The 23,643-nt window shown below is 37.1% G+C and overlaps 1 protein-coding gene across 1 annotated transcript in view; it reads right to left on the bottom strand.

Moving 5' to 3' along the window:
- Positions 1 to 23,643, bottom strand: part of LOC140146498 (rapamycin-insensitive companion of mTOR-like) — a 117,791-nt gene that overhangs the window by 53,347 nt on the left and 40,801 nt on the right. The window contains 8 exon segments of the mRNA XM_072168367.1: positions 999 to 1,081; positions 6,776 to 6,843; positions 7,207 to 7,271; positions 7,665 to 7,834; positions 8,641 to 8,767; positions 16,258 to 16,325; positions 16,328 to 16,400; positions 16,402 to 16,453. Coding sequence (XP_072024468.1) covers positions 999 to 1,081; positions 6,776 to 6,843; positions 7,207 to 7,271; positions 7,665 to 7,834; positions 8,641 to 8,767; positions 16,258 to 16,325; positions 16,328 to 16,400; positions 16,402 to 16,453 — 706 coding nt within the window.

Here is a 23,643-nt window from a genome sequence, read left to right as displayed (position 1 = left end):
GATTTTGCAGGTCTAAATTTTTCACAAGTCTAAAGAGAATGCTATAGCAAAATTTTAAAGTGAAATTTGCATCATTTTCTGCAGGTCTTACATTTAAATTTGCCATCACTGAAATTTTCAGAAAGCAAGACTGTCCCTCTTTTTCGCTTTGGAAACCACCAAATGAGGGACAGTTCCTCAAAATGAGGACAGTTGGCAGGCCTGCATCACATCAAGTGCGGTCAAGTTCAAAAGATATGACAGTCAAGGTCTCAGCATCACCCGATGAAGGCCCATTGTTCCATGAAATATAATTTTCTTATTTCTAGTCCAAGAAACATTACTCACGCACTGTGGACATTTCGGTGTCTACCAGACGCCTTTTTCTACACTATTGTAATATGTTTCATAATAGTCCTGATGAACATGCAAGTAATGTTCCATGAAGCATGACAGGCGAAACTGCTACGCACGTACCACATATTTTTACGGTCTTTCACATAAACACGAAGACATGCAAAGCAAAGGCACGCAATGCTTGCATGATTGTTAGACACGGCACAAACGAACGATCTGCCCTCATGAATATGCGAGAATTCACAGCATACAAAACATGGGGACTTGGACTGGTTGCAAATGTTCTGTAGTCTGTGGTTAATAAAACATTGATTTCATAACTTGTAGCTTCCTGGAACACAGGAACCATCATAATTTCTGTATTTGTGTTCCATGGTCTCAAGCAGGCCTTGATTCAACACTCTTTTGAACATGAAGCGCAATGATGTTTGAAAATGGGAGCATGAGGTACAGAGTTGTACAACAGAATGCTTGTCATTTATAAACCTGCTACTAGGGTTAGGGATATGTTTAGGGTTAGGTTTATATGTTTACATGTAGTTAGCTTAAAGGTTAGGGTGAAGTTTAGGGTTAGGGTTAAAGTTATTGGATGCGGACTAATAATTTGCCTCTTGGCTCCTAGTAATATTATTTGTACATGTATATGCATATAGTTCACTTACTCTGTTTACATCATTGGGTATACACAGTATCTCAAGAAGTGACTGCAAGCCTGTAGCATCTGAACTACATAGTCGTATCATGCCTGTAAATGCAAATAAAGAGGGTGCCATGTAAGCCATTAATACTATGAATGAATGGATGAACATCAAAAGAAACAATGAATGTATTCATTACTTAATTAAAGATCAAAATAAGAATTCATAATGATAAGTAAAAATCTGAATACAATGCTTTATATTAATGTACAACTGAGAGAATTCAAAGAGCAGAGTTTCCATGGCAATGGCCATTTATTTATTAATTTTACCATGAAATTTGTTCAAAGTTACTGAGGAAATTCCCTTAAAAATGAGTATAATAAATGGCCATTGCCATGGAAACTGCTTTCTATTTGAATTATCTTTATAGCTAAAATTAAAGAAGCCTTTATCATATTATGTGTTATATCTTTTGTTATGCAAGAAATTGCTAAAATGTGATGTGTCATGTCAAAAGAAGACACTTTTGGGCAGGTTATCAATTTTGAGGTTTTTACATATCTTAAATATAGAGATATTTTGCTCCACAACGCCGTTTTTCCCAATGAAATCGGACATTCCTAAGTGAAGATATTGAGTTTGTGAGTTATGGTATTATAAAATTGGAAATTGATATATCGGCCTTTAAAAAATATTACCTTGAAAATTGTCTCAAAAAATGCTAGATGCCAGTTATATTCCGGTCTGAAACTATCAGACAATATTTTAAACATTAATAACATCACAAATTCACAACAAACCCAAATTGTTAAAAAATCACCCACACACAGATTTTTTTTTTTTTTTTCATTTACGATCCTGCCCAAAAGTGTATCCTTTTGACATGACACGTCACAAATACCCAAAATCACTAATAAAAAAAAATTGCAATTTAAGCTTACTTATGAATTCCAAATGGTAATTATGGCAATTGATATCACTTTTACCAGCTTAATTATGCAGTTGATGTTGAATTTTTTTACATGATTTTCTTTCTTTCTTTCCCTTTCTTGTTTTCTTTCTTTCACTTTCTCGCTTTCTTTCCCTCTCAAATTGATTTCTTTCTTTCTTTCCCTTCCTGTCTTTTTGCTTTTCTCTGATCTCTCTATGACACATTATCCTCACTTTCTTTCATTTTTTCCCTTTAAGCGACAAAAAAAACCCAACTGATTTAAGGGCCTGACCGACCCAGGTTTTGGGAGATTTTTTTTAATTTGGCTAAAATCATGTAAAACCAGTTGTTTTTGCAAGATTTTTCAAGTTTGTGGCGATATTTTAGGGTAATTTTAGCCTCCAGAATAAGAGCAATTAAATAAAAATCCAAAAAAGAGGATCTAAGGATTTGAGCTTGAAAATAGTAAAAGCAACATGTTGGTCATGCGTAGCGTGGACAATTTTAAAAAGGAGACCAATATCCAAGCATTTTTGTGGAAAACCTACCACTGGAGCGGCACATCCCTTAATGCCTTTACTATGAGAATAACCATGTGAGATTATACACCACAAAATCTTGTGAAAGTCATCACAAAAGAATGTTGATTTATTATTATTAATTAATTATTCATCTATACTATCTGAGAGATCTCGATATGAATCGATCCATCACTAAAAATTATCAGCAAATTACTCTTTAGAAGTATAGACCTTTTTCCCTCTTTCCCATCATGCACTATTCCAGGGGGTATGAGTGTCGCAAAATACATCATCTCCCCGGGGGAGTACAGAGTTATGTTCATTACACTCTGGAATACGGACATTTCGGCTGGTGCCTTCATCACAAAACAGGAATCCCCGATAATGATGACAATGGCGCCACGATCACTAATACCTTTCGGGGGCAAAAAACAACATTTCTATGCCTTATGGACATGGTGTCGTCACCAAAAAAAGTTTCCTGTTATTGAAACCTAACTTTGTATACATTTTATAGACCTAATGGTGAAAAACTAATGACGGGACACGCAGTGATATTTTGTCGGCGTCCGTTTCACTTTTTTTTGGAGATGAAAATAAAACGGTAAACAACAATCTCTTACACAGATGTTCTGTATCGCTCCGTAACAGCATCACTCGTGTATTCAATAATTGCATAATTAGTAACATCGATGGCCTTTACGATAATCCGCATATATGGAATCAGTATGCCCATATTAAGACAAAATAATTGCAAAGGCCTAGCAAAGACCATCGGATGCACACGATCTATGAGGTTAATGAACTACGTCATACCCCCCTGGAATAGTGCATTGTGGGATAGAGGGAAAAAGGTCTATAGACATAAACAGACAACATTCAACTAATAACAATCTAATAATGCTCTGCAATTTGTGGCTTTTCTTTCAAATATACTGTAAAAGTGGTAATTGTTCATGTTTTGCCAATTTGGAACTATATTGCTTGCTTTTAAGATCACAATTTTGCGTTTTCTTACATAGACCTATATGTACATTAAAAGAACATATTTGTGTGTTTTTATTTTCGCGGTAGCTGTGTTGCGTGTGAAAAGCCGGGAAGTTAATGTATCACAAAAATTCCACTTTTACAGTGTAATTTGTTGCACCTAAATCAACAGATCAAATCCTACATACACAGTGACATTTCTCTATTCAATTATCACATAACAATATAAACAGAAAATTTAAAAATAGCCCATGTTTAGTTGACTAAGAGTCCACAGGGAACACTAAATGTAACCCTGATATGAAACAGGAAACTAGCCTCAATCACAAATACAAAGTCCAATGACCTCAATAGCCTTACTCAGTAAGGAGCTGACAATCAGCAAGAAATAGCATTCTCAAGAGTACTTGAAGGTTATGATTTGTTGTTAGTGAACTAATTCACTCTTTATTTTATTACCTAAATTAGCTAATACCCATATAATCCTGAAATGACAAGAGTATGTGGGTATGAGATCATAGTTGATACAGTCATATGGTGTGCATAAGTGTTTAAATAAAGAATGCATAAGTATTTATGGTTGCATAAGACTGAAAAATATTAGCTATTAATTTAATGTAAGAATCCATAAATAACAATAATTAATTATTAAATGTATTACATCAATATAATTATCTACTATTAACTTTCATTTAAATATTGTCAACTTCACATTTTTTGTCTTTGTTTTCTTTTTTCTTATGACCCCTTTGTTCTGTATTGTCATATTTATACCTAATTCACAACTGATAAGTCAGTCATTTGATGTATGTAAACCAGTGAACAATCATAACCTGGAAGGTTTAGATTATAGATTGCTAGAAAATATGTACGCCATTTAAAACACCAAAATATGCACCTTGATTTTCAAAAATAAGTGAGTTCCTACCAAGAGCAAATTAAACATTTTTGTGATTTGCAATTTTTTTCGCGAATATGGAGAGTCCCATGACCTAGAACTAAGTGTCAGGATTATTTGTGATTGATTTTTTTAAATAGAAAAAATAAATACCAGGGGTGAAGCGGTCATTTGTGTACACTTCAATTAAAGATTTAAAATACATTGGTTTGTTTGCATTTCTTTATCTTTATATGAAATGAATACAATTACATCCTTTGCCCTTGCAAGAAGCAAAATTGAAATTGGAATTGTTGAATTGTTGCTTTTTTTTCCTTTTTCAAAATGCATTTGGACCAAAAAAAAAGGACTGCATTCATATTTTTGTTTGTGTTTCCATGGTTAATGCACATGGCTGATTCATGGGCTGTTGTGGGTAATATCAACCATTATATTGTTTCCTGTTTTCTATTATGACATATGATGGTCTGGTAAGGGTTAACTCTGGCTTATTATGCATGGTATTTAAAGCAAACTATTGGCAAAATGACATATTCTTAAGCACACACATTTAGTCATCTTAGCTCATTAGCCATATATGAAAACAGTATGTCCAATTCAGTATGCTTGAATCTAAGCATACTTACATTATTTCCTAATTTCAACAAAATGCCTTTAGACCCACCTTGTACAGGTTAACCATAGATAGACATGACTGTATCAGGATGGAAGTGCATTATAAAGTAGCCCATTGTCTGGCTGGTCAAACCTAAAATCCTAATATTGCACATTATTATTGAATCTAGTCAAAACTATTTGATCCTCTTGTATTTTGGGGCTTCATGCATTTCTATAATGGTGATTTTAATACTTGATGTATGATTTTCAGTTTGGTTTAATGATTCATGATCCACTCATCCTCCAGCAAAGTCTTAGTATGCCACCTGTCAGTCAGCCCGGCATTTTGGACAGGCAGTTTGCTCATAGGAGGGGTAACATGTCTTTCACAGATGCTTAATTCTAAACATATATGGACAGCGGTCCCAGATAGGTTGTCCGAAGACATACAACAATTTTTTTTTTGCATTTTCAGCCTAATTTACAAGTTGACCTCAAATGACCTTTGACCTTGAAAACCACTGTATTAAATGTATGTTCCTATAGTGTAGCTATGGCCCAAGTTTGATCAAAATTGTAGAGCTATGAGCTTTAAAATATTGGATGAGGTGCAGGTTTTTAGATGCTCTCTGGTGCAATCGGAGGATAATTTATTATTTTTTGTTAACTTTGTAACAATAAGAAGCCTGATTTTTAAATTGAAAAGGACTGGCAACCCACTTTTTCTAGAGCCCCTATGAAGGCATTACATTTAAAAATGTAAGATCAGTGCTATAAATAGTTGACATTACAGTGGTCACTGGTCAGTTTGAAACATGCCACCTAATCAGAAGTTTGTATTTTTCATGTTAACCTTTTAAAACCAATTTTTATTTGGCCAAATCACAATTGCCATTGATAACAGGGAAACCCATATTTACCATCAGACACATGCTTAAAATATTTGTGTCGTCATGCAAGCATCATCATCTTCAATGCAACACTCACCATTCATCGATATAGAATTATATGAATTACATGCATGTTACAAATGTGGGCTTGAGTGTTTGGACAGCTACACTTGGTTTCAGAGAAGAAAGGCAGTTCCTTGCTCAAATTGATGCAAGCATCCTGTTAATGATTGAAATATGCAGAGCTTTGTGATCCTTTTAAGAGTGCAGCTTTGCGCCGACTATACTTTGACACATATGCGGCCAATCAGATTATCGGTTTGTTCAATGTTATGATTGTCAGACGATTGAATGAGCCAATCAGAACCCCACCTTCGTGCTTACACTGTGCACATGCTCAAAATGTATAAACTGCTGTTCTTATCTGCCAGAAACTGTAGATCGGACAATAACACATTATGTAAACAAGGCAAAATACTGCCATATTATGACCCCCAAAGACAAATAACAAGAAAAGTTGGCGGAATATTAAGTAAAAGATTACAGTTGGCACTGCACTTTGTTTAAAGAATATTGGAAATAGCTAATAATTGAGCGAAATTGAGCTTGAATTTTTCACAGGTTTTTCTATATATGTTGGCCCACCCTTTCATATGGCATGAATTGCCCATAATAAAAAGTATTGCTTGTTTTTTTCGTCATTCACAAGCAAGTTTTTCATGGCAACTGATGTGTGTACACTGTTGTAATAGAAAATCACGCACTATTTCTTATATGTGGCCGTGTGAAACATGGACTATGGCTAGCTGACTAAGCTCTTAACAAGCAGCAGGCATATACAATTACACATGCATCTAAAATAACACATTGGGTTTATTCAATTGCCCTATCAAGTTATTGTGAGTTGTCTGCAGCCATTTTGATAGTAGCCAGCCAGCCAGGCAGGTGAATTGACAAGGTGGAATCCATCTTACCTGGCCATGACCTAATAAGGGTGACGATAGCCATCCTGCTAGCTGCATACCGGCTTTCCTTTTCCTCTCTGCAATGTATCAAAACAAGAAAATAGTATTCAAACTTTACAAATGCTACATTTTAACCCCATCAAAATTAGACATTTGGTTACCGAGTTATGACCAATTTATCAATGGCTGAAAACAATATAAAACAAAAGAATTTGTACACTGTTTTTTGCCAATACCTCAATAACAATATTAGCGACGTCCGACTCATTCCCCTTAATCATGTCACATATTTTTATTTGAATTGAATTGTTTAAATATGAAAATGAAGGTATTGTTTTTAAACGCTATCATGCACCTATCTCATATAACACACGCGACATCATTATTTTTGCATAACACCCGGCAAAGGTTCTACTTAAAATAAATAGGACGCAACTTACGCTGATTGTTCATTCTGGTCACCTGAATGTCTGTAGTTAAAGTCTGTGTATGGAGCTATAACTTGCTGAAATTAGAAAAGTAAATTGCACCAATGTTCACAAAAGTGTTTTTTATTTTTGCTATGCAAATAAATCAATATTATGTGGTTTGACACCAACTATTTCTCTTGGACTTTATTATTGATTGTTACAATCTGCATTTGGAATGCACAAAAAATGAGCTATCAAACTACACATATCTTACAAATTTCTGTGCACATTCATATTCTATGTTCTTAATATTAAGAGTTTCTTTTGTGCAGTGTTTATAGTGTGCAATTTCTTCAATTGGAGTCGCTACTGGACAAGATGAATATTGAAACTTACTTCCAATTCCCTAATCACAGTCACACACAAAATGTGTTGTGTAACACTGTAAAACTGCACATAAATTTGTATGCATTATTTGATTTTCTTACCTCTAAGTCCACATTCATGCGTATAAAGCGTCTTGTTTGTGGGTGATTGAGTAAATGAAGCACTGTCACCATTACAGACTCATTGATACGCAGCTGTTGTGCATCTAGAATGTTACGAATTAAGGTGGCCAAACCGCAAGCCTGCGCAAACACTTCTGTATTCCTAACAGCTGAATAATGAGAAACAAAATGTTGTTATTCATTTTTTAAAGGAAGAAATCCATCCACTCTTCATTCAATCCTGCCATTCTCCTACAAGGATTATATACAAAATTTTTTTAAAGCACAGTGATTTATAGTGCGCTACACACAGTCACAACGCCTAAACGTTGATCCACAAGCCTCAGCACACTTGACAACTTGCTTTTAAATGTCAATTTCTGTTAGATGATTTGTTTGTTTGCTTTTGTTGTTGATTTGGTGTTGTTGTTTTTTTTTTCATTTAAAAATTCTTATTGTGAAAGAACATTGTGGATGGCAACTATGCCTTAGGTTTAACTCAATGAATAGAAGAACCACACATTAGCACATTTTAACATCAAATTACGATAGATACATAGGCAGATAAAGCAGGGAAAAAACTTTGGGCATACCTGCCTGTGCAGGGACTTGAACCCCAGTCCTTCAGATAGAGAGTCCAATGCTGTAACCACTGAGCTACATGTATACGGACTGTTCATGATAAACAGGTCTCAAGTCTGGTATATAAGGATGGAGCAGTCAAGGTAACAACACACATATATTGTGTGTATACATCAAAGTCCATTGACTACACCTTTTGCAGTAACAATGGGCCATGGGGTGAATCCCCTAAACATGAAATTCCATCTCTTCCCAATGACAAAGCAACTGAGGCTGCACTAATTTCAGTGGCCTAGCTGTTGAACGCAATTCAGGGAGGGTAGGTCATGGTTTTGAAAATATAACTTTACTGTAAGCTAAATTTGAATTGATGGAATATTGCCAGTCTACTTACCAAGTTCACAGAGTGTTGCCAGACTGGCTCGAAGTAATCTATCTCTTTCCTTCTCGCCATCATTTGCTATGCTAACCAAAGTATATACCAGAGACATTGGGCAACTTGGTGGCACTGTAGAAATTACCTGCAGATAGAAATCAATATTCTAATCATTTATTAAGCTATTATATGACAAATAATATATATATGAAACCTGCATCAGTTTTTGAGTAGATAGATTGTTGCAAAACAGAAGCCTAGTAAGACCTGACTGAACCAGATTGGACATAAGATCATATTTTTGTAGCTGTATGCAATTAAAAACAGCTGGTTTTTTTGGCCAAAGTATATGGAGTTTGACAAATATTTTTTAATAAATAAAAAATCCTGACAAACCAATCCTATTTGGCAAGTCTGCCCCGCCCATAGAATAGGGGCTTTTCCCAACTACTCAAATTTGACATGTATCAAGTGTAGTATAATACAAGCACAATAGACAAAAGCTACTTACCCTTCTGATAAATCTGAGAGCCTGGACTCTCTCCACTTCATTGGCCAGGCATGTATCAAGTGTAGTATAATACAGGCACAATAGACAAAAGCTACTTACCCTTCTGATAAATCTGAGAGCCTGGACTCTCTCCACTTCATTGGCCAGGCATGTATCAAGTGTAGTATAATACAGGCACAATAGACAAAAGCTACTTACCCTTCTGATAAATCTGAGAGCCTGGACTCTCTCCACTTCATTGGCCAGGCATGTATCAAGTGTAGTATAATACAGGCACAATAGACAAAAGCTACTTACCCTTCTGATAAATCTGAGAGCCTGGACTCTCTCCACTTCATTGGCCAGGCATGTATCAAGTGTAGTATAATACAGGCACAATAGACAAAAGCTACTTACCCTTCTGATAAATCTGAGAGCCTGGACTCTCTCCACTTCATTGGCCAAGCATGTATCAAGTGTAGTATAATACAGGCACAATAGACAAAAGCTACTTACCCTTCTGATAAATCTGAGAGCCTGGACTCTCTCCACTTCATTGGCCAGGCATGTATCAAGTGTAGTATAATACAGGCACAATAGACAAAAGCTACTTACCCTTCTGATAAATCTGAGAGCCTGAACTCTCTCCACTTCATTGGCCAGGCATGTATCAAGTGTAGTATATACAAGCACAATAGACAAAAGCTACTTACCCTTCTGATAAATCTGAGAGCCTGAACTCTCTCCACTTCATTGGCCAGGCATGTATCAAGTGTAGTATATACAAGCACAATAGACAAAAGCTACTTACCCTTCTGATAAATCTGAGAGCCTGTACTCTCTCTCCACTTCATTGGCCAGGCATGTATCAAGTGTAGTATACAAGCACAATAGACAAAAGCTACTTACCCTTCTGATAAATCTGAGAGCCTGAACTCTCTCCACTTCATTAGTCAGGTATGTATCAAGTGTAGTATAATACAGGCACAATAGACAAAAGGGCTATTTCACGTTAAGCGTACACTTACAGTCACACAGAGGGTCAAAATTAGAAGTCCTTAAATTCATAAAAATTCTATGATTTTTAGAACTTCATGATGTACCAAATTCAATTCCAAAATATCAGAGCGTGGGATCATCAATAACATTGTTAAATTCATCACAAAAGTTTCAATGGGAAAATGCATGGCGTCTGGAGAGGACATTTTGTTTAACAAAACAACATTAACCACTGAACAGTGCTTTGTAGTTCAAATAATGTATGGGTCAAAATTATTTGCATTTGTTTACATTGTTCATCAGATGATAATACACATTTTTTAATCATACTACATGACATTTTTTGTTTAAAAATTAAAGTGCTGGCTTCTGCAAATCCAGAAGCAAGTTAAGGGATCTAAAATGAGCGTTTATTGCGTTTCGACCGTATTTTTTGTGGGACATGAGAGCACCACAGACCTATCGAATTGCATTCTGAATACGAAGCATGTCTTTCTGATATCAAATAATTTTCATTTTTGGAAAATCACAATATAATACAAATTTTATGACAAATTATAAAAATTGATATTTTTCAAATTTTTGATATATAACAGTCCTCGAAGTAAATTATATAAATCTAATGATATATTCTTAAAGTGTATGTAACAGGAGGAAAAGCCGACGGTCAATTGAAAATTTTGACCTTTCACATTGATGTTATGGATTTTTTCCCAAAAAGACCTAATTTTTTTGGTGTTTTGGGAAAAAAATCCATATCTTCAATACTGAAAGGTCAAAATTTTCAATTGATCGTCGGCTTTTCATCCCACCTACATACACTTTAAGTATCATCAGATTTATAAAGTTTACTTCAAGTACTGTTAAATATCAAAAATATCAATTTTAATGATTTGCCATAAAATGTGTATTAAATTATGCAATTTCAAAAATCAAAATTATTTGATATCAGAATGACATTCTTCGTATTCAGAATGCAATTCGATAGCTGATGTGCTCTAATGTCCCAAAATAAATACTGTCCAAACGTTCATACCCCAGCCCTTAAACGATTGTTGAAAAAACATGAAACTCTCACTTTATTATAACAGTACTAGTGCACCTGCAGCTGTGAGAGCCCTGATGCTGTGAGAGCACTGGCATGATAGCGATACTATTTGACCCCAGATGACCTCGGATGACCTCGGTGTAATTTTTTTCATGCTCCCCTCATACGAAGGATTTCACCTATCACGTTTAAGCCCAATAGGGCAAAGTTTAAATTTAGCCCCTACATGACCTTTGACCTCGGTTGACCTCGATTTTATTTCGCGCATATATTCCTCTCGTATCAAGGATTCCACCCACCAAGTTTGAGCCCGATCGGACAAAGTTTGAAATCCATGACCTTTGACCTTTCACCTCGGATGACCTCCATATAATGTTTTTCATGCTCCCCACATACGACGGATTCCACCCACCAAGTTTGAGCCCGATCGGACAAAGTTTGAAATGTGACCCCTCCGTAATGACCTTTGACCTCGATTTTATTTTGCACATATATTCCCCTCGTATCAAGGATCCCACCCACCAAGTTTGGGCCCGATCGGACAAAGTTTGAAATTTTGACCTTTGACCTTGACCTCCGATGACCTTCAAACTACCCGGTAAACAGCGCACGGCCGATACCCATCCATGTCTGAAATATCGGAACGATGCGTCGAAGCGCGGCGAAACGCATAGCCGGACAGACACACAGACAGACATTATTGCAAAACTCCAGAACTATGCCATCCAGATCGCATCTTTTCAGTACCTCTGGTGGTATACCATCCTCTCCGCAACTCTTCCCTTCTACCAGTGCTGTCTTTGCCTTTGCATATTCCTCCTGACTAAATGGTGCCACATTGATGTTTAGATCCTTGGCCACTGGTACAATATCCTCATCTTCTCCATCTATTTCTGGAGGGCTACCTAGGAGATCTTTGAGATCTAAGGAGGATCATAGAAGGAGTGAAGGCTAAAAACCTGCCTGCAATAATAACCTTCATAGACTTCAGGAAAGCCTTTGATACCATTCATAGAGGAAAGATGCTGCAAATTCTCAAGGCCTATGGAATCCCTAATCAACTTGTGGAAGGCATAGCAAGGATGTATGAAAATACCAAGGCAAAAGTAGTTTCACCAGATGGAGAAACTGAACCGTTTGACATTCTTGCTGGTGTACTGCAAGGAGACACCCTTGCCCCATACCTCTTTGTGGTGGTATTGGACTATGCATTGAGGGAGGCAGTTGAAGGCAAAGAAGAGCAGCTTGGATTCCAACTGGAGAAGAGAAGGAGTAGACGGATCGGACCTGAAGTGCTAACAGATTTAGACTTTGCAGACGACATAGCCCTATTGTCTGAGGAAATCCACCAAGCACAAGAGCTACTGCAAGGGTTGAATCATCTGTTGGAAAAGTAGGCCTCAAAATGAACGCTTCAAAAACTAAGTTCATGTCTTTCAACCACAATCAACAGATATTTATACAGACAAACAACGGCACCAAACTAGAAGAGGTGAGTGACTTCAAGTATCTGGGTGCATGGATGGCTAGTACGGAAAAAGATGTAAAAACACGCAAAGCAGCTGCATGGAGAGCATGTAACAGCCTCAACAAAATCTGGAGGTCAACTCTCCCAAAGAAATTCAAGAGCCGTTTATTTGCTGCTACCGTCGAATCCGTTCTAACCTATGGATGTGAAGCGTGGACTATGTCTCCCAGACTATGTAAAGAACTTGATGGTTGCTACACAAGAATGCTTAGATCAGTATACAACATCAATTGGAAGCAGCACATCACGAACAAAGAGCTATATGGTGACCTACCGAAACTTTCGCAGAAGATCACAGAGAGGAGGACACGTTTTGCTGGGCACGCATACAGAAGTAAAAATGAACCTGTAGCTAAGCTGATCCATTGGACACCAAAACATGGAAACAGAAAACCTGGTAGACCCCCTCTAACATACGTGGATGTATTGAAACAGGACACTGGACTGGATGTAATGGATTTGGGAACGGCCATGCAGGACAGAAGGGTTTGGCGTGCTGTTGTAGTTCGAGGACACCACTCATCTTAAGCAAGTAAGCAAGACTAGTGCACCTGTAGCTGTGAGAGCCCTGATGCTGTGAGAGCACTGGCATGATAGCGATACTGTTTGACCCCAGATGACCTTTGACCTCAGTGTAATTTGTTTCATGCTCCCCTCATATGAAGGATTCCACCTATCAAGTTTAAGCCCAATAGGGCAAAGTTTAAATTTAGCCCCTACATGACCTTTGACCTCAGTTGACCTCAATTTTGTTTTGCGCATATATTCCCCTCGTATCAAGGATTCCACCCACCAAGTTTGAGCCTGAGAGGACAAAGTTTGAAATCCATGACCTTTGACCTTTGACCTCGGATGACCTCCATATAATGTTTTTCATGCTCCCCTCATACGAAGGTTTCTACCCACAAAGTTTGAGCCCAATCGGGCAAAGTTTGAAATTTGACCCCTCCGTAATGACCTTTGACCTCGGTTGACCTCGATTTTATTTCGCGCATTATATTCCCCTCCTATCATGGATTCCACCCACCAAGTTTGGGCCCGATCGGACAAAGTTTGAAATTTTGACCTTTGACCTTGACCTCCGATGACCTTCAAAACCACATGGCCAACATGCTTTTCCCAATACCTATCTATATCCCAAATTTCAGCACGATGCGGAAGTGCGGCGAAACGCATAGCCGGACAGACAGACAGACAGACAGATAGATAGATAGACAGATAGAGACCGCTTATTATTTTATTAGTACTAGTGCACCTGCAGCTGTGAGAGCCCTGATGCTGTGAGAGCACTGGTTGACCTTAATTTTGTTTTGCGCATATATTCCCCTTGTATCAAGGATTCCACCCACCAAGTTTGAGCCCGATAGGACAAAGTTTGAAATCCATGACCTTTGACCTTTGACCTCGGATGACCTCCATATAATGTTTTTCATGCTCCCCTCTTACGAAGGATTCCATCCACCAAGTTTGAGCCCGATCGGACAAAGTTTGAAATTTGACCCCTCCGTAATGACCTTTGACCTCGGTTGACCTTGATTTTATTTCGCCCATATATTCCCCTTGTATCAAGGATCCGACTCACCAAGTTTGGGCCCGATTGGACAAAGTTTAAAAATTTGACCTTTGACCTTGACCTCCGATGACCTTCAAAACCACACGGTCAACATGCTTTTCCCGGCACCTACCCATGTCCCAAATATCGGATCGATGCGTTGCAGCGCGGCGGAACGCATAGCCGGACAGACAGACAGATAGACAGACAGAGACCGCTTATTATTTTAGTAGTATAGATAGATAGTATAGATAGATATCCTCTTGTGTATCATTTTTCTTATCATAAATGTTAGTTCTGATGTGTTTTAATTAAATATTGTCAAGTTCCCATATTTTTCAGTAGAACTTGTGTTTTCTGAGCTTTCAAACGTATGGGTGTCTGGAGAGGACATTTTGTTTAACAATCAGTTTTGCACTTTTTTTCACTAGCAGCATACTTATCTTCATCAGTCTAAAAGTTTTCATCAGATGTTATTACACACAAATACTGCTAGAAAAGCAAACCATCTCTTGTATTTTACTTTTAATGAAGGCTCCTGTAAATCCAGACACAGGTCACAGCTATTTGGTGAGGCATGAAATCCACACTTTCACCATCAAAACATATCTTGAAAATAGATGTTTCTGACTACAAATGTTCACTTTAGATGTGTTGTCAATATCTACTGATCTAGATGAAACATTCACTTGAAATAAAAGTACATGCTTTTTGTGAGCTGTTACGGACCACAGTTTTTGGTTGTTCTGGAGAGGACATTCTGTTTAACAACATGATATCATCAGATATTGGCTACTTTGAGTATTGTGATTAAAAACTAATGCCTTGTCTTGTTAGAGGGAAGGAGAAGGTTAATTTTGTTAAAATAAAGTGAAACATTTACCCTTGATTTTGTGTCAATTGCCGATTTACCCCTGTTCTGGAGAGGACACACTTTTAACGCTGAATCAAGACACCAAAACTGGCAGGTTGTGATATTTTATACAAATATCCTCAGAACTAAGTGTCCTGTTTTATGATTGCGGAAGACCCTGAAGATTCTACAGATGCAAGTTTTGGCAGGAACTACCAATTTAGTTTCAATTTTGATAGTACTTGTTTTGGAGAGGACATCGCTTTTTTTGTTTAACGCAGAATCTACATAATTACAAAAATTGTCATAATTTTCGCAATACTGGACCAATTTATGCCAAATAACCTGCATTGCATTGTGTATGCTCCATACTTTGTTACCAAAGCAATAGCTACAAAGGATGCTTATTTATATTCCTAAGAAATCATTCACAAGACATTCAAAATATGAAGTGGGACTCCAGAAATGTGTTGAAAATGCATGCAAAAATCTGATATAAAAAGTTGTCAGAATTTAATGAAAATGCTCCTGTAGCTTCTCCTCCATAACACCCATCTAATAAAATCACCCACATTATATAATGATCCAAATTCAGGTAACCAGAAATGCTGAAGCACCATTTTGAAAAGTGCACACTTAACGTGAAATAGCCCAAAAGCTACTTACCCTTCTGATAAATCTGAGAGCCTGGACTCTCTCCACTTCATTGGCCAGGCATGTATCAAGTGTAGTATATACAAGCACAATAGACAAAAGCTACTTACCCTTCTGATAAATCTGAGAGCCTGGACTCTCTCCACTTCGTTAGCCAAGCATGTATCAAGTGTAGTATAATACAGGCACAATAGACAAAAGCTACTTACCCTTCTGATAAATCTGAGAGCCTGGACTCTCTCCACTTCATTGGCCAGGCATGTATCAAGTGTAGTATATACAAGCACAATAGACAAAAGCTACTTACCCTTCTGATAAATCTGAGAGCCTGGACTCTCTCCACTTCATTAGCCAGGCATGTATCAAGTGTAGTATAATACAGGCACAATAGACAAAAAAGCTACTTACCCAAGGTTCTGATAAATCTGAGAGCCTGGACTCTCTCCACTTCATTGGCCAGGCATGTATCAAGTGTAGTATAATACAAGCACAATAGACAAACGTTACTTACCCTTCTGATAAATCTGAGAGCCTGGACTCTCTCCACTTCATTGGCCAGGCATGTATCTAGGCAACGATCACCATGACGCCCACCTGCAGCTCCATCATGACCTGCAATGTGTTTTCATCTCGTAGCAGATACCTCAAGGCACGTGAGGCCAGCACCACGGACCTCTTTGGCACTATGGATGAGAGATAACCTCAAACTGGAATAAAAAACAAACACAAGGATTAGATGATACAGAATTACAGCGCTTAGCAAGGTCCTCTTACATTTACCTGCCCACGGCACAGTTCATACTTCATGGATTGTCTTATTTCATAATGTGATTCAATACATGGTTGTTTGATGCCATGTAAAACTCTAGTCATTTTAAAGTAAAACTGAACAATGATGGTGCTATTTATCTTTACAAGGGGTAGACTCTTGGCATTAAAACATCATAAAAATGTGTAACATATAGCAAGGAAATTTTCAAACTACTTTGTATCATGAAAGGAATAACTTATACCAGATTTCCACGAATAGTCACCCTCTTCAATTAAACACCCCACCACTTTTTTCAAACAAGATGTTTAAAAAATGCTGATATTTCCATGCTATCTTGTGTAGTAAGCTTACCAAGGTGCACACATGGTTGCTACAAATGTAATTAAGTCAGTAATTGGCGAATATCTGGCAGTAAACCCGGAAGTCATTGTTCCTTAAGTTCATAGTTTGTTATTTCAGCCTGAGTTTTAAGCTTACCTAATGATTTTAACAGGAATTATTGTTCTTAAAATGACCTAATAAAAGCCCCCACTTGGAAAATGCAATGCCCCCGGGGGAAACTATTCAAGGATTATGGTATTATTGGGCTAAATTACATATGAAATATATGTAAATAGCACTCTCGATTTGCACACAAATACAGTTTACAGAATAAAAATTACCACAAAAAGGCAGAAAAAGATAGAAAAATTTGATAAAGAAAAGAAAATCTATGTTAAAAATAGCTACAAATATATGTCCATATTAGTGGGACAGCTGTTGGAATAGTAAAGGACTAGGATTGAAAATTATGAATGTTTTATTAGAAAACTTAACTGAACACATCAAACAAGTGAATAAAGTAATCAAGACCCCAGTTCTGTTGGCAAAAGTTTTGATAAAAGCTGTAGTGAGCTATTGAATCAAAAATATAATGGCCCATATCAATGAAATCAATGACCAATCCCTAATTCTTGAACTTGCTACGACCAGCACTGTACTCTCTCAGGGAATATGAATGGCCTTTATTGGGATAAGAATAGCAGTTTTGATATTAAAATAGTTTATTGATCCTTTCCATTATTGGTACATTGATTAGGATTGATTGCAAAGGTCAAGTGGAAATAGGAATTTAAACACTGGCCTGTAAAAGCCTGATTTCAGCCAAACAACAGTCAGAAACAAAGGAACAATTATAGACTCAGCACTCTATCCACAATCATGAGCATCATTTATTCCATTTTTAGCTAATTTACATAAATACTAATCAACTATGTACATGTAAACTATTAGTAGAGCAACTAAAAAATAAAGTGTACACAAAATTTCATGTAACCTGCGACAATCTATGGCGATTTGACCTCGGATGACCCCAAAATGACCTTGACATTTTTGTCTTCCTACAGTGGTCATTCCCACCAAATTTCATGAACCTGCAACAATATATGGCGATTTGAACTCGGATTACCCCAAATGACCTCACAATGACCTTGCGAGTACGCATATTTTGCGCTGAAAAGCAAATCAGGTCAAAAACCTCTGGCTGTGCTACTCTCCGCCAAGTTTCATCACTGTAACTTGTACAGATCTCCAGATAATCTGGACACAAGGTTATTTTGCTTGATATGCATAAATTATGCAAATTAGGTACTTAATTACCATATTTTGCGACTAAAACCTGCTCAAATTTGGAGACCACCAATTGCCACCCTCCACCAAATTACATCACTATACGCCTTACCAGTTCCAAGAAATTGCACTCATAAGCTCGGACTGATGGACAACCAGGAAACATAATACCTCTGGTGGAGGCATAAAAACCATTAAAATTACAAACTAAAATTTTTTTAAAGGGCCGACCCTGATTTTGGCTAATTTTGGGTCCGTCGGTGGAGGGCAAGCAAACAATTTTTTCTGGCCTAATAATTATTGCTAGCGAAAACTTCAACTCTGATTCCATCTTTTACTATTAGAATTTCATACACCTTCTGAGAAAGATTTAACCAGAATCTTCCACAGAGGGAGGATGAGTTTCAAATGGAGCTGCCTAATGTGTTCATTCCATTTGAAATTCATACTCCCCTGTGAAAGATATTTCCAACAGGGCTCGAAAAAATGTTCCCACGAAGCAAGCTTAATTTCCCACAATTTATAGCATGTTTTTATATACACAAAAAGACACAATTCCCCCCATACCAGAATTTCCTCCAAACACCAAAATTTCCTGGGATTTCCCAAATTCCCCACTTTTTAGAACCATGATTTCCAAAATCTTTCACAGGGGTAGTGTGGATTTTAAATGGAATAGCCCATTAGCTAACTCATTTTATTAACTCAGAGCATGTTTATGACCACTCAATACAGTCAACAACATCTGCACATGTTCAGGGTCCAGTTCATTAATAAAATTATGTATTCATAGTCACCATTTGTTGGGCATGACAGACTCTTGTACACTGTCCTGACTGGATGACTCTCACACAGCCTTACAAGCCAGCACAGCATTAAACTAGAAGGCTATATATTTGTACACAAATACGGCTATACCCGCATGTTATCGGTGTACCCAAACTTACAGTCCTTATTTGCTGAGGACTTAAAATAAAGAAATTGTAAAAAGTCGCCCATTGGGCAGAAAATGTGTAAAAAGTGAAAAGCTTTAGTTGAATGTAGGTTGCACTCTCGTGGCACTTAAAATAAATATATTGTAAAAAGTTCCCTCCCAGGGGAGTCGTCTCTCTTACCCTCCATAGGTTACTGTTGTCAGTATCACTTACTCACAGTGAGGCTATGCAATATGATTAGGGGAAACTATTCCAGAGGGAGTATGTAAATTAAATGGAACAGCCATTTCAGAGGAAGTATGTAAATTAAATGGAACAGCCTTTTTGGGGCCATTTCAGAGGGAGTATGTAAATTAAATGGAACAGCCAATGGGTATGTAATTTAACTGGAACAGCCTTAACACTTCACGCTGGTATTTCCAATTATGATAAAACGCTCTGCAGGGTCTATTGTTCTATTCTTTCCGATTAGAGCGCTGACATATTGGAAAATGTTGCCAATCAATATTCATGAGAGTGTACATTCAACGTCCAATTTGCGAAATTGGGTGAGTTGTGTTTGGTAGGTGTGAAATACATCTGACTGGGCATTTTAATTACGTAACAAATAAAGGCATTGACATCATCAAATGGCTGCCCAGTGCTGTTATGTGTTTAGTTATTATATAGGCCTAATAATTATTATTAAATGTATTCATCATTCCTTTCTTTTCCCTTCTCTGTACTTATTCTTTCCTAGGCCTACACTTTATCACTCCATCGCTCTCATTGTCCCTCTCACCTCCCTCTCTCATTCCCATCATTTTCCTTATATTTCTATTTATCTACTTGTCTTTATTATATCTTTTTATTTCTCCTTCCTCCAGCCCTCTCTCATTCTCCATATCCCCTCCTCCCCTCTTCCTCCCTCCTCCCCTCCCAAGACTTCTCACAGAGGTGAATCTGCCCCTCCCCAACCCCCTCCCCTCTTTGGGTACACCACTATTTCTATACCAATATCCTTCTTAAAATAAAATTAAATGGAAATTTCTTAAACACAACCTTTATAGGCCTATACTTATACTTACATGTATATACATATAGCGATTACCATTAGGCCTATAGTGTAATATAGATATATGGACTGGACATGGCAGCCTTTATACATTCTAATGTGTAATCGATCATCAAGAGCATTCAATTTATTTAAATGAAACGCCTAACGTCAGGTGGGTGGTAAAGATGATTGCATCGACAGCTAAAGCCTCCTTATATATATACTTCAGACCCACACAAGCACACATTTGGGATACGTGAGTACAATGGTACCACTTTACACATGACTGCCCTTACACATGACTGTAGTGTGGTCATTTATTGATACTACGCCTGTTGTGTAGAGCGTTAATATGATGCCGGATCAGTGACCAATTTAATGGCGGAACCCATTCACTGCCCTTTGTTCAAAACAATGGTACCACTTTTATGAATAGCCTGTCGCAACTTCTAATCGGCATCAAACGAACAAAAGATTATATAATCAATTGTGACTCTATTTCTATTTAAAAGCTCTTTGTGATAAAATACGATCTGTTTGTTTAGTCCTACGTGTGTGGGGTGGATAAGTGTGTGGGTGTTAGTAACAATATAATTCTCAGGTGCTATCTGTGTACATATTCTGAGCCCGGAAGCTGCTTTCTTTGATGAGAAATGGCCCACCCTTTGTTTTAACATTTGGGGCCCTGGGGCCCATAATATTTGACTTATGAGGCCCATGTACATAATTATGTTGAAGTATAATTCTCTAGTGCTATCAGTAGACTCAAGCTGGGCACTGTAGCTACTTTATTTACTGAGTAACGGCAGGCCCTATGTTTTAGCATTTGGGGCCCTGGGGCCAATATTATGTGATATATGGGGCTCATATGTACATATAACAATGTAATTCTCAGGTGCAATCTGTGTACAAACTCTGAGCCATAAAGCTGCTTTTATATGGTGAGAAACGGCCGCCCTTTGTTTTAACATTTGGGGCCCTGGGGCCCAATATATATGGTCGCATGTCATAAGTTGGGTACAATTTCCATTACATGGTCAAAAATGATAAAAAATGTATTTTTTGATATGTTGTATATGTTGACAACCTCTAATAATTAACACCATTTTTAACCTTATCACATGCTTAATTTTTGAGATAATGCTTAATTACGAATTAATTCATACATAGGGGTCTATGTAAATCTCAATTTTCAAATGCATTTTTCTCAAAATGGACCTCAATTACAAAAATGACTGTAAAATTTTTATTTTATGCAAGAATGTCATCAGATTTGGAGGATATGTTCTCAATACATTAAAGGAGTGTTTTGTGATCCTAGCATCCTCTTTTTATGACATTTTTCAGTACATATCCACGAAAAAAGCCTATTCCCAAAATTTCAGTTGATTCCGATTTTGCGTTTGCGAGTTATGCATGATTATGTGTATTACACTGCTCCATAGACAATGCGTTGTAATTTCGTTCTGGTGCACCAGAATGAAATTCAAATTTCACGATATCTTTGCAAAACGAATTAATCTGCAAGAAATATTTTGTACATAAACATTATGTAGCCAGAGGTTTCCAGTGATATAAAAATCTCAACTTTTTTTGAGAAAAGTGGGGGATGAGGCTGTGGATCACGAAATGCCCCTTTAATGCTTCAAATGAACTATTTTAAAATTTTGTACGTATATGTTAATTACATTGTGAAGGTCAATGACCTTTTTACGAGTAATTAGTGAGACGGTTTTTCTATTATTGAGGAAATGAATATCAAGAAGAGAAATGCACATTAGCATGTTGCTAGAAATACTGAAATTCAACTAGGATTTCATTAAAAATGAAAAAAATGGAACATATTTAACCCTTTAAGGTGGTACTACACCCCTTGATAAATTTGTGACTATTTTTGCATTTTTCTCAAAAAATAATAACACATTGGTAACAAAAGTTATGTATTATTATAGGGGTAAGGAATCAAGTTACTACATTGGAATTTCAGTGACTCAAGACAAGCGGTACTTTATTTATGATAAGAAAAGAGGTACCGCTAGAATGTACCTCATTTCTTAACATATAATGAACCCTTGTCTTGAATCACTGAAATTTCAGTGAAGTATATTGGATTCCTTGCCCCAATAATATACATAACTTTTGTTACCAGTGTGTACACAAAATGTAGTTACTTTTTGAGAAAAATGCAAAATTAGTTACAAAATTTATCAGGGGGTGTAGAACCACCTTAAGTAGTCAGTAATTGTTTTAGTTGTACAAATTCAACATTCAAAGCTGTCAATACATCATACCCTCAATAGATTTGAAAAAGTAACCAGTAGTTTTGACATGCTGACATGTGAATTTTCATAGGCCCTATTGCACACTCCCGCATCCGCCTGCTCCACATCCGCCTGCTCCTCCACCCCTGGCATTTTTCATTTCAACTGATGTGATTTTTTTTACTGAATAATGTATAATTATATGCTTCAGTAGATTCAAAGAGTATAAAATTAGGCTTGAAATGAGGTATCAACCACTGCTGTAGGATATGGGGTTACAGAAAGACAATCAAATTTGTATCACAAGTTTCAGAAAAGTGTAATCCCTCCACCCTTTTTGCATACCCAACTTATGACATGCGACCATATGACTTATGGGGCTCATGTACATATGTTAAAGTATGATTCTCAAGTGCTATCAGTAGACTCAAGCTGGGCATTGTAGCTGCTTTATTTACTGAGTAACGGCCGGCCCTATGTTTTAGCGTTTGGGGCCCTGGGGCCCATATTATGTGACATATGTGGGTTATATATACATGACAATATAATACTAAAAGACCTATCTGTGTACCAAATCTGAACCCTGTAGCTACTTTATTTGCTGAGTTTGATTGACAGGTGACGTCAGACGCGATAAATTGTCTTTATCTTTGTCTTTCATTATAGTTTAGTATCATAGACTGTTAGGTCTACAGTTGACCTTGTGGACAGTTCGCAAATGTCACAAAAATTCCAAATATTTGACTGTAACCACCAAGTTTCATGCCCATATGACAGTTTTAAGTTATTTGACCTCAGATGACCCCTGTGTGACCCTGGGTGACCCCAAAATGACCGTCCAAAATTGTGACTTTAATTGCAATTCCAGGTAAAAAGCACATGTGCCTGCTCACGGTCAAAAAATTTTTATTGCATGAGGCGAAAGGGCTTTGGTAGTAGGTTACAAAAAGTCACATCAAAATTTCCTCTGGAGCTTGTTGCCATAGCAACGGCAGATTTTATGATTTTAGCGATTTTTGCTTATTTTGGGGTGAAAATAAGAGAAAGTATACACTTTTCTGAATTGCTCTTGACTTAAAATTTGAGGTCACATTAAAAAAGCAACTTTACCACCATAAAGTACCATCTTTGCACTTTTCCCAGGTGCAAAAAAGATTTCAATAATATTTCCCCATGTGCTATTTTAGGGATGAGCACCCCGAATTATTTTCTCTTTGGTAGTACTTGAGCAGACATTGCCTCTTCCAAACCTGGTAAAGAAACTCTGAGGCTATTTGACCTTTAA

The sequence above is a fragment of the Amphiura filiformis genome, chromosome 2 (genome assembly GCF_039555335.1).
Source record: "Amphiura filiformis chromosome 2, Afil_fr2py, whole genome shotgun sequence".
Lineage (NCBI taxonomy): Eukaryota > Metazoa > Echinodermata > Ophiuroidea > Amphilepidida > Amphiuridae > Amphiura > Amphiura filiformis.
The sequence above is the reverse complement of the archived record's forward strand: the minus strand, read 5'-3'. Positions and strand labels throughout refer to the sequence as shown.